The 13,115-nt window shown below is 32.6% G+C and overlaps 1 protein-coding gene across 1 annotated transcript in view; it reads right to left on the reverse strand.

The window, feature by feature from the left end:
* Positions 1–10,781, reverse strand: part of LOC135849989 (laminin subunit alpha lam-3-like) — a 32,029-nt gene extending 21,248 nt beyond the window's left edge. Inside the window, exons 1-10 of the mRNA XM_065370666.1 lie at positions 10,264–10,781; positions 5,138–5,499; positions 4,802–5,053; positions 4,449–4,709; positions 4,135–4,371; positions 3,876–4,040; positions 981–1,136; positions 750–893; positions 387–647; positions 51–298 (exon numbers count right to left, since the gene is read on the reverse strand). Coding sequence (XP_065226738.1) covers positions 51–298; positions 387–647; positions 750–893; positions 981–1,136; positions 3,876–4,040; positions 4,135–4,371; positions 4,449–4,709; positions 4,802–5,053; positions 5,138–5,499; positions 10,264–10,375 — 2,198 coding nt within the window. The 5' untranslated portion in view covers positions 10,376–10,781. The remainder of the gene's footprint in view (positions 1–50; positions 299–386; positions 648–749; positions 894–980; positions 1,137–3,875; positions 4,041–4,134; positions 4,372–4,448; positions 4,710–4,801; positions 5,054–5,137; positions 5,500–10,263) is intronic.
* Between the last annotated feature and the right edge of the window lie 2,334 nt (positions 10,782–13,115).

Here is a 13,115-nt window from a genome sequence, read left to right on the forward strand (position 1 = left end):
AAATGTTCTCGAAACATCCAGTTATATAGGTACTCTCATAATATGTTTACCTGCAATCTGACTGATCAGTATGAAACTTGGCCCGAACAATCAAATGCTTAACATCAGACATGACAGAAAGCATTTCACGTCTAGTGACTCCTTTCCGATGATTTGTTTTTTCGAACGAATACGAATCGAAGCTCTCCAAATCTTCAGTAATCAAGTACCATTCGTCTTCGGTCATTTTTATGTTCAGCATCATCTCATTATTTTCGTAGCTCGGGCTATTGTAACCGAGTTCGAGTCCATTTCCACCCTAAAAAAAAAAAATACTCGAATTTATAAAACCGAAGCCAAATGTACGTTTTGAATTTAAGTTATCATAAATTGAGAAAATTATTTACTATCAGAATAACATCAGGATTGAAAACAGCTTTTCCACTGGTATCTCCTCGTCTCACATTCCACGATATGGATAAAATTAAATTCATTCCGTAACTAGTCAGTATATTTCCAATCAATCGTTTCGGAGCTGACCAATAGTAAACATCGCCGGATACATCGTCATCTGATACAATCAACAGGTTCTCTTCACCGTTAGGGTCAGGAACTGCCAAAGTGGTGAAATTCAAGCTGACTACAGACCACGTCTCGTTATCTCGAACCTTGAATTAAAATAAAATAGGTAAGTAACTATTTTTTCATTTGATTTCAAATACCAGGTCTGCATTCCGAAGAAATCAGAAGATTTTTCTGTGTAAGCTTACAAAAGTCGAGTAAAAATCTTTTGCTTCGGTGCAAGTGGTCGATATTCCAGAACAGAAACATTCTTTGCAACCGAGAGGATTTTCGGGTGATAAATTAAAGTACCCTGGTTTACACTTGTTGCACATTTCACCTACAACGTTCGCCTAAACAAAAAATACATTCTTAATGTAAATTATATCAACACTATTATCGAATCTTTTAGTGATGAAATTTTCGTGTATTTTACATACTTTGCAAATGCAGTGTTTTTCGCACGATTCAGAGAACTCGGTACCGCTGGCATCGCAGTTGCATTTTTCACAATTGGGGAAATTATAATATCCCGGAGCACATCGATCACATTTCATGCCATTGAAACCTTCCAAACATTCGCAAGTGCCAGCTTTCTGGAAAAGATCATTTTTTCATTAGAAATAATACTTGAAGAAAATTTAGTGTTGCTTTAAAATTAAATCAGAGCAGGTCTTTGACCTAAGGAAAGTAGAATGCTCCTGAAAAGTCATCAAGATTCTAGAACACTCCCCTGAAGTATGTACCTGTCACATTTCAGCCTACTGGGCAAATTTGAGGCGACTCCAGTGATTATAAAAAAATCAAAAATCGTTGAAAAATCTTGCTAAAATACACTTTTAAGGGGCAGGGAACATGGCACAGGATTCTTCAAAGCACAATGAACAAAAAAGCCTATTTTTTCCACTACGAATTGCTTTTGTAAGCTAATTCCTGTTTTGCACCTCTCCCCCACCATCCTAAAAATTTTAACACCGAGAATTTCAAGTTAAGATTATCTGCAACCCAACCCCCTTCAATCCAAACTAAACCAAGCCCAAGTGCCAAATTTAAATAAATTTCAAAAATTTCAATTAAAAAAAAAAACTTGAAAAAACTTTTTTTGAAATTTTTAATGTAGGTAAATTTTAAAATTTGAAACCTCGCTAGAAAAGTGATGGTTCAAGCTAGGGTTCCAAATTTCTTGTTACAGTCTTTTGAAGTCGCCTCACAACTTTTTATTGAATTCCTCTCCAATTTTATAAAAAAAAGAGACCTCATATCTAATTGGCAAAAATAAAAATTAAATCATAGATGAAAAAAAAAACAAAACAAAATAAAAATAAAAAGAGATGGAAGAACTGACAATTGAAAAAAAAATAGAAAAAATAAAAATGAAAGATGCAAAATATGTAGTAAAAATGATTGATCTGATTAATCAAGAAAAAAAAGAGACAAGATGGGAAAAATCAATAAATTAATGGGGCAAAATATGAAATGAAATGATGAAAATGAAAATTAAAAATTGGAATAAAATAAATTGTAGATGACATTAAACGAGGAATAAGAAATAGGTAGAAAATGAAGAGGAAATGGAAAATCTAAAAATCATTATGAAATAAAATTGGGAAAACAAAATGAAAAAAGAATAAATCAATTAAAAAAAATTACAATCAAAAAACAAGGGGAAAAATTGAAAGTTGAATTAAAATGTAAACAAAAAAAGAAAAAAAATGAATGAAACACAAAAAAGAATTGATAACGACTTGAAACTAAGAATAAAGTATAAATATAAAATGGAAAATCGAATGTGAAATGAAATAATGAAAATTAAAATTAAAATAAATGAAAAACAGAAAAATTGACGATAACATTAAACGAGGAATAAAAAATACTTAAATAAAAATTAAAAGGAAATGGAAAATTTAAAAAACAATAATATACTTAACATAAAATTGGGAACGCGTAATAAAAAAGAATAAATAAATTTGAAAAAATTACAGTAATAAAATAAGGAAAAAAATTGAAAGTTGAATCAAGTAAACAAAACATGAATGAAAAACAAAAAAAAATGATGATGACTTGAAGCAAAAAATATAATACAAAGGGTATAAATATAAAATGGAAAATGGAAAAAATCAATACAATGTAGCTAAAAAAAAAAAATAAGGAAAACAGAAAAAAATTGATATTTGAAAAAATTAAAATGAAACATATGAAAAAAAAAAAACAGAAATGAACCGGAAAAAATTAGAACAAAATTAAAATTGAAAAAAATAGAATGATAGAGCTATGAAAATGAAAATAAATAGGAATTAGAGACGAAAAAATGAATGAAGTGAATAAACAAAATTGAGTACACAGAATGCTTGAAGTAGTAAAAATGAAAACGAAAAAAAAAAATTAAATAAAAAAGGAAAAATTAACGAAAAGCAGAAATAAAAAGAAAAATTAATTATGGAATGAAACGAATAAGGATAAAAAATGGATAAAATAATAACGAAATAGAAAAGTAGGTAATTGAAAAAAACAGTAAATGGGAAAATTAATCTTAAAAATATGCAAAAAAATTTTAAAATGTGAAAAAATAGAAAACTGGAAGAACAGATTTTAAAAATGAATAAAGAACAAAAAAAGGGAAGAATGAAAAAAAAAGAAGATTGAATTAATACCCAAAAAATAAATAAAATGAGGAATAAAATGATAGAATGAAAAGGAAAAAAACGACGGTAAAGTTTGCTCTGCGAGAAAAGTTTCAATTCGTGGATATTTTTTTTGCTTTAAACCTAAAAATGAAATCTCATTGATGGGAATTCTGAATGATTTTTTTCTGCTTTTAATTTAAAAGTCTTGCAACATGTCAGAATGTCAAGAAGTCATTTTTGAAAATTTGACATAATTTTATCATCAACTCTTGAAAGTCCAACTTGATAGATCTAAACATCCACTTCAGTGGTACTCAAAATGTCAGAAATTGGTCATTTTTCTACAAGTTTTTAAAAACCTGACATGATGTCATGGATTCATCGAAATTTTTTCCAAAGTCAGACAAAATATTGTAAAATTGTAAAAATATTTGATATTCGTGAATTTTTTCTAGGAGCCAGGAGGGTGGAATAAATTCTCGAGGAAATGAAAAAATAGATAAAATAAGGAGGAGTATAGTATTTGGGATAAAATTTGATAATATGTTATGTTTTCGTCCTAAATTTTTAAAGAAAAAAAAACTGCCCAAAATCAATCATTTTTTAAAATTTTTGATTCGTATTTTGTTTTTAATTTTCTATCAATGGTTCAAAACCACCCAATCCAGACAGTACTACTCACGTTAAAATACACCCTAAATCAAACCATACCTCTCCAGTTTTCGAAAAAGACGAATCGTCCGCCAAACACAACCCAGTTGACCCGATCTGATGACAATCGCAAGGACGACACGGTTCATCATCATCTGGTCGAACACCACTCGGCCTATACCATCCGAAATCACATTTTTCGCAATTTATCCCCGTCGTATGTTTCTGTCGAACAATTCCAAACAACAATAATTGCATAAAAATTGGAAGAAAAAATCGAACCATTTCATAATTGAGTATTTTCTGCGTCTCAGCTTACCGTGCAATTAATGCAAACACCTCCTCCGCGATATTCACCCCTGACGTTCAAGCTGGAATTGGTAGCATCGATTTGAGAATCGTATCTGCAGGCTGTGGCATGACCATGACATTGGCACGGTTCACAGATAAATGGGGTCTCGTGGGTGGCCTCTTTCCATGAAATTTGGTTATAAAGGGGGCAACATCGTTCGCAGTTGATTCCACAGGTGTTGTGGCTGCATTCGCAGTAAGGTACCTAAAGCAAACCCATGTCTATCACATCTCAAGAAAATGTTTAAAAATAAGAATTTAGATATTTCAATATGATTATACCATATCATGAGATCGTTTGCATTTGCCAGCATGACCATGACAAATACACTGAGCCCCGATGGATATTTTCTTAATCGAGTAAAACAGTCGTTTTTGAACAAATGGATCCGATAACGAGGACTGTTGTTCTTTAGTAAGGCTGAATTTCTGGAATCGAAACCGCAAGAATCTGGCTATCGAGAATTCTCGCAATTCCTTAGTGCTGAGAACAGTACAACTGGAAATGCATCCGGGTCGACCTTTTGCTATAAATGCGTGGATCTAAGATAATGAACCAAATATTATTCAGAGATCAATAATGGTATTTTTAAGCTTATACATATATAGGCACTTGCCATATCAAAGTTCTATACCTCTCCACCCTCCAAGGGTTTAATTTTCGAATAAAACGTACTACACAGTACTTCATCGTCTGATTGTACAGCGTACGAACCAGCCGCACCTGAAGTAGTTGGTAAACTGTACTTTTGCCAACAGTCGTCTTCATTTCCGATAAAATACTGCCAAGGTGAATAATTCACTCCATCGATGGAACGTTCCAAGATCCAGTTCTCAGGTCTGGGAGAATTCGCACATTTTATTATAATGTACCAGATGTAATACGTCTGCGAACAGATCATTTATTAGCCTTTATCAATTAAAATTAAGAATTCAGGTAGTCTACTAATTATATGTAAATTGACACATACTTGTCGAAGATCCAGAGTAATGGTAACATATTCGTACTGAGGTCCTTGGGCTAATGTCGGACTTTGCCACCAGTTTGTACTATCGCTATCGATAGCATAACTTATGAGATGTTTTTTCAAAACATCGGTTCCACTACTACTACAAATACTGCATTGTGACGATCCACCCTGTTTGCAAAATTCCTCCGAACCGTGAGATGTACCTCCGCAGGTGGCATTCGCTGAGATTTCGGCGATCGGAGCTACATCGAGGAGAGCTGGATATAACGCCGATGGAGTCGAGTTCGCTTGATCCGAGGTTAATAGAGATTGCCAGTCACCGGTGTGATTTGCAAATGCTTCGTTATCGAATTCGTTTTCATCTGAAATGCACAAAATATTACCTTGTTATTTCAAATTTTACAGGCGTATTTTGAGGTGCATGAAATGCAACAGGTGTCTCATGCATTATACATATGGGTAAACATTGATAGGTAAAATGTTAGCTCTTCTGTCTTTGAATTTTGATGTTCGTAAAATACGTCTGACTTGACTGCACCTTTCCTCTCTACAAGTAGATATCATATCTACATCCTCTTGAGTATATTTATAAATTATCAAGTCCGTCGCAATCTAGGAAAAGCAACTGTACATACACTGATTGTGAGTCTACCTTATCGGTCCACCCCACGAATAAAAAGGTTGCCCCCTGTAAAAACCAGTGTTTTCATGATTTACTGCGGCTATTTATATTTAATTTCAGAACGTTATTTCGGGAGGAGGTGCCGATGAATTCTACTAATTTTGATATTTTTTCCAGAAAGAAAAGTGAAGTATTCCGATACATTTTGGTAATAAAACAGGACTTTAGGGCAATTTTTAACATAAAAATGATTTTTTTTTTCAAGTTCTGACAAAAAGCAACATTTTGACAATTTTGGCAAAAAGCGAGATTTTAAGCAATTTGGAAAAAAATTAGGCTTTTTGGAATTTTTTGCATAAAATTGACAATTTTTATTGATTTTTGACAAAAAAACATTTTGTTGAAAAAGCTTTAAGAAAAAAGGACTTTCAGACAATTGCTGTCAAAACAATGAATAATTTTTCCAAATTATCGCCAGAAAAGTGAACTATTTCGTAACATTTTGGTAATAAAACTGGACTTTAAGGCAATTTTCAACATAAAAATGAGTTTTTTTTACAATTTCTGACAAAAAGCAACATTTTGAGAATTTTGGTGAAAATCGAGATTTTTAAGCAATTCGGAAAAAAATTAGGCTTTTGGGAATGTTTTGCAAAAAATTGACAATTTTTATTGATTTTTGGCAAAAAAAAAAAAACATTTTGTTGAAGAAAAGCTTTAAGAAAAAAGGACTTTCAGACAATTGCTGTCAAAAAAATGAATAATTTTTTCAAATTTTTGCCAAAGAAGTGAACTATTTCGTAACATTTTGGTAATAAAACTGGACTTTGAGGCAATTTTTTAGCATGATTTTTTTTTTTCAATTTCTGACAGAAAGCAACATTTTGACAATTTTGCCAAAAAATCGAGATTTTTAAGCAATTTGAAAAAATTAGGCTTTTTGGAACTTTTTGCATGAAATTGACAATTTTTAATAATTTTTGGCAAAAAACATCTTGTTGAAAAAGCTTTTAAAAAAGGACTTTTTGACAATTACCTATTGCTGGCAAAAAAATGAATAATTTTTCCAAATTTTCGCCAGAAAAGTGAACTATTTCGTAACATTTTGGTAATAAAACTGGACTTTAAGGCAATCAATTTCTGGCAGAAGGCAACATTTTGACAAATTTGGCAAAAAATCAAGATTTTAAAAAAATTTTGAAAAAATGAGACTTTTTTGCCCGACAAGTGAACTACGTACTTCGTTACATTTTGGTATTAAAACAGGTCTTTTAGGCAATTTTTAACAAAACGATTTTTTTTTCAATTTATGACAAGAAAGCAACATACTTATTGACAATTTTGACAAAAAAGCGAAATTTTTAAACAATTTGGAAAAAAATGAGACTTTTTGGAATTTTTTGCAAAAAATTGTCAATTTATAATAATTAAAAGAAATGAAACCTTCCAGCAATTTTCATCAAAAAAGTGAGACTTTTGGCCATTTTCAACATTTTTAGGAGGGGGGGTGGGGGGTAAAAAGCAAGATTTTTCAGCAATTTAGCAAGAGAAGAACTGCAAGAGCCAAAGACAAAAAGAGACAAATTTGGAGAAAAGAATTGAAAATACCAATTTTAAAATAGTTTTGGTAAGTATTGGTTTTCGGTATTTATACCAATTTTGAAGATTTAGTTAGTATTTTGTAAATCGAGGACCCCATAAAATAATGTTCTTTCAATTTGGCTCAAATTTAATACCTTCCATTGAATCTTTCACTCAGTTTTGAGGCGTTTTAGTTGAATAAAATGTCAAAAATTTGAGAAAATGACCTATAATATGTATAAGGGAAATTTGCGATGAAGTCAATTTACAAGTCCACCATTTTGGATTTGAGTCAAATAAAGGCCTCAAAACTGAGTGAAAGATTCAATGAATGGTCATAAATTTGAGAAAGATTGAAAGAACATAAAATTTTACGCAAAATTATGATTAATAAATAATAGTATATACCTACATGATTTGAATTATTTTTAAGAAAATTTCATTTTCATTCTTCACATGTTTTCATTTTTTCTCTCTTCAAAGGTGCTGGATTGCCTCAAAAATGCATTAATTGAAATCCAATTTCGTTGACATATTAGAAAAATGCATGAAATTTTCCTTCAAATGACTGAAAAAATTCTACAGTTTTCCAAATAATTTTTTTAAAGCAGCAATTCGAATGTATGTACCTACCTGTAGTTTGTTTATGTCAAATTTTTCTCAAGCGAGTTTTCTAGAGAAATTGCAGTGTTCGAAATTTTACTGAATTTTCCTGATAATAAAAGTAATTTTCTCAAATTTCTGACATTTTATTCAACTAAAATATCTCAAAACTGAGTAAATGGCTGAAGAGGCGAGACCATGAATTTGCGACCATTCAAAAGAACATCAAACCCCAAACGACGAATTCGCGTCATTTTCCCATCCATATTTCTGACAGAAGTACTTTTTGTAAAATCGTTATTTTCTCAACAAAAAATTTTCAGGATTTAAAAAACTTTAATGTTATTGGAAAGAGAAAAACATTTTATTTATAATGATGAGAAAAAATTTTGTGGTCTTCGAGGTAGATTTCGATTTATTTTTCAGTGCATGAACCTCGCAGTCCATCACTCAGGGCCTATTCTAAGGAAAATTTGGAGCTGCACAAACATAGCTCGCAATATGAACGATCAAAAATAATAATGAAGGCCCGAGCAAAGCGAGGGCAAATGCTTTTGAAAATTAATGATTCTTCAGAAGTAAAACAACATTCAGTACCTATTTTTAATGCGAGAAGTCAACTTTTCTACTCTTCTTTAACTTTGGTCAGAGAAAAGAAAAGAAAAATGATCTAGCCCGAGCGAAGCGAGGGCGAAAGCTGTAAAAAATTGATAATTCGAAATGCAAAACAACATCAATCTTGATGCAGAAAGTTAATTTTCATGTTGTCAAAATTTTTTGTTTTCAGGAAATTTAAACATTTTCAAAAGTAGGAATGCAAGGACAAAAGCTCTCAAAAATTCACAATTCTTCATTTTTTCAGGACAAAAATTCAGTGGCATAGCCAGGATTTTCTCAAGGAGGGGGCAAAACCAGATTTTTAGGCATGAAAAATCGAAATGAGGAGTGATTTTCTAGAAACCTATCGTGATGTGTGGTGATTTCATCAAAATGAAGGCAAAATTACTGCTCGAGCGAAGCGAGAGCGAAAATTTTTAGAAAAAATTGGCCCAAACAACAAAAAACGTCCATTTTTGCCCGTTTTCTTTCAAATTTTTGCTCGCAAGGGGAGGCCATGGCCCCCTTCGTCCCTCCTTTGGCTACGCCACTGGACAAAATTAAGTATAAGTACCTACCTATGTTTTCAAATTGTTTATGAATTTTTGACAAAAAATAGGGAATTTCTGGTACATACTTAGTTATGACAGGAATGAAAAGAGACTTTTTTTTGGTAAGTTTCAAGTGAAACAGCATTACTACTTCTAATGTGAGAAGACAATTTTTCTACTCTGTAACATAATCAAAGAATTGCAAAGGGAAAATGATTTGGCCCGAGCGAAGCGAGGGCGAAAACTTTTGAAAATTTTGATTTCAAAGAAGTAAAAATCCATGGTTTTTGGTAATTTTTTGATTTCTTATGACTTTTGTGTTTGTTCAAAATTGTTTTCTAATGAATAAAATGAAAAATGTACGCAGCTGAATTTTTGGAACTGCGCAAAGTAATTCGGAACAACACACATTTTTTTTGGAACTGCGCAAAATGTGCGGAGCTGCCGAGCTGCGCCTTAGAATAGGCCCTGCCATCACTTGCAGCCTTTTTCTCATATTATGTAGTTTTTTTCCCTCAAAGTTCCTTATTTTTTAGAAGCAGGATTGTGTATGCCAATCATAAAAAAAATTACACTAATGGAAAGAGGATATTTTTTTTTATTATGGTATAAAAAAATTATGGGATCCACGAGGTGGATTTTCAGGGAAAATGGCTCAATTCATCTCCTACAAGTTGCAACCCTGTTCTCCTTACGCTAAATTCGGATCTTGAAAAAAATTATGGGTACCAATGAAAAGAAGATAAAATTTTCTTTTTTATGATACAAAAAAATTATGGGGCCCGCCAGATGTATTTTGAGAAATTGAGAAAAAATTGAACTTCTGCCATCTCCTCTTTGAAATTTTATTGCCAAGTGCAACCGTATTTGTTTAAAAATTATTGCAATCAACTTCTAAGACGATGCAAAATTCACGATTCTTTAATAACAAAGGCACCAAATATTCCAATTTTATAACACTATTAATATAAAATATCAAATTTATTAAAATTTGACATCACCTCCTCCCAAAATAACCTTCGGCGAACTGACGAGATAGACTCTGTGTAGTTGCTTTCCGTAGATTGCGATTGCGACGAGTAACTTATATAAAATTATCATATCAGTTATACAGTATGATTATTGATAAGGAGGTGGAAATATCAACAAGTTAATCAGTTTGTGTAGCTCACCGCGCATATGAATCCCATGATTTCGCGAAGTACCTCGATTACGATGCCTAATGCGAACTTGAAACGCCTCTTGACAACAAATTAAAAAGCCAAATGCCAATAATAATTTCATTTTGAAATGTCGAATGTAGTACTATAAAAAACACCATACACTGAACGTTTCGCGATCGCGAACATTTTCTACGAAACACTGCGTGTGTTGGTGAAAGAAAAATCCGCGAGATGAAAAAAACCGATGAGTTTACGATAAATTTACAATAGTTACGCGCAATTTAATGTATACCGCAATTGTTCTTAAAATAAATTCTAAAGGATAGTAATCGGCCATTTTGCATCGATACATGCCACTTGCTGGAGAGAAGACTGAGATCGTGAATAGAACCGGTACCACGGCGCATGAGATATATGACAAAACGTCTTTTATTTTAAAACTTAGACAAGGCAGGCCTGCAGGGGTGGTAAACACGAGATTCCAGAGGCTGTGCGCGAGATGAATGTGTATACTGGCGTATAATTTATCGTATCGTGTGTGATGTGTGTGTTTAGTGTGTTGGTATTTGGTCGATATAACTGATAGTGTGATAGATGAGTAGAAAATGAGCGGTGCAATATTAGAAGATTACCAAGTTCAGGTGAAAAAGGAAGTACGGTAACGAGCTTATGAAAATGATAAGGTTTGCCGATTTCCTTAGTAATTGCTGATAATACCTACTTACGTAGGTAGGTATTTAGATAATTATTGGGTATAGATTGATTGCGTCTTTTGCAACATTTATTTTGCTTTCGTGAACTTTAAATGTGTAGGTACCTCTACCTATTAATTAATTTTTTTTTATAGACTAAAAATTAATTTCAGGACTTCAGAGTTCAGATTGTGGAGATTGACTTTCGTAAGGTTGTGTTCCAGCATTTTCTGCTGTAGGCAAACATTTGTTTCCACTCCTTTCCCCTTCTACCCAATCGAAGAGTTTGACCTACCAGAAGAGGTAAACAATTTCTTTGATCAGGCAAAAATGAAGAAAAAATACTCGACCAAGCTAAATTTCATTTTCAAATTTTTGGTAAATTTTAAAAAATTCAAATTTGATACCATGCAGTTTTTGTGGGAAAAATCAAACCTCAATAACCTGAATTTCTTACTGCTTAAATTGATTTTTCACGAATTTTTGAACACTCAAAATATTGACTATATTTTCGACAGTTGATGGTTTTTCCAACAAAAATAAATATATCCAGTTATCCAGTATAAACGACGGAAATCAATTCGCGACATTGAGGAATAAAAACTATTCCAAAACGAATTTCACCATTTTAGGTCGTTCTTGAGCTTCGAGTGCGATTTTCGATTTCTCCAGAATTTCAAAATTTCTCCAGAAGGCGTGTAGTCAGGGAGCCTGCATAAGGATCACTTGCACCCCCGACGATCTTCAGGGACAAGTTTTTTCTTAAAGGGAGAGTCCTAAGGAACATTTATAGCCCCTGTCCTCAAAAACAAAGTGGCCCTACTTACAAAATGGTGACCATTTTGATTGACAGGTCAACCGAAATCGTAGATTTTGCGTTCCAACATAGGACTAGCATAAAATTTATTAAACCGTACACAGGTAGATCGAAAGAGCAGATAAAAATTCATCACCAGTTAAAATTTCAAGTGCCAAAGTGCCTTTTTAGATTTTCGGTGATTTTTCAAAAATCAAATTTTGGCCAAAATGTGAGAAAAAAATCAAAATTTTACCAAATTGACCTAAGAAGCTGCAATTTGGGATATACCCTATTTTCGACTTACCAAATCGATTGGAAACTGTTTCAAACCGTTTTGAACAGTTCTGGAGCCTCCAGCAGATTTTTGAAACTCGAAATTCTGACAAAATTTCATCAAGGGTTGGAAAGCTGAAATTAATTCTGCAAACCAATTTCAATACGCTGTGAAGTTGACTGCAGGTAAATTTCAAGTCGTTTTGGAGCCTCCAGTAGATTTTTGAAACTCGAAATTCCCTCAAAATTTTCATTAAATGGAGTTAGCAATCCGAAATTTACTCTACAACTAATTTCAGTACAATAATATGAAGTCGACTGCATGGTGGTTTCAAGTGGTTTTGAAGCTTCCAGCTACTTTTTGGGAATTTCAATTCTCCTAAAAACGCCATGAAACCTTTCAAAAAGTCAAAAAAATCACTGGAGGCTCCAAAATTACTTGAACCCACCTGAAGTCGTCTTCAGAAGGTGTTAAAATTGGAGTGCATAGTTAATTTCAGCTTTTCATCTCCATTTTGATGGAATTTTGGGGAAATTTCATGTTTCAAAAATTTACTGGAGGCTCCAGTAATTTCCAAAAAATTGCCGGAGGCTCCAAAAAAAAATTGAAATTTTTCTGCAGTCGACCTCGCAGCGTATTGAAATTAATTTCGGCTTTCCAACTCCATTTGATGAAATTTTGTGAGAATTTCGAGTTTCAAAAATCTGCTGGAAGCTCCAGAACTGGTCAAAACGGTTTGAAGTAGTTTCCAATCGATTTGGTAGGTCGAAAATAATGTTTATCCCAAATTTCAGCTTTCTTGGTCAATTTGGTAAAATTCTGATTTTTTCCCTCATTTTTGAGCTAAATTTGATTTTCAAAAATTCACCAAAAATCGAAAAAGGCATTTTAAGCACTTGAAATTTTAACTGGTGATGAATTTTTGTCTGCTCTTTCGATCTACCTTTGTACGGTTTAAAAAATGTTATGCTAGTCCTATGTAGAAACGCAAAATCTGCGATTTCGGCTGACCTGTCAATCAAAATGACCGCCATTTTGTAAGTAGGGCCACTTTTTTTTTTAGGACAAAGGCTAGAAATGTTCCTTAGGTCTCCCT

The sequence above is a fragment of the Planococcus citri genome, chromosome 1 (assembly GCF_950023065.1).
Source record: "Planococcus citri chromosome 1, ihPlaCitr1.1, whole genome shotgun sequence".
Taxonomy (NCBI): Eukaryota; Metazoa; Arthropoda; class Insecta; order Hemiptera; family Pseudococcidae; genus Planococcus; species Planococcus citri.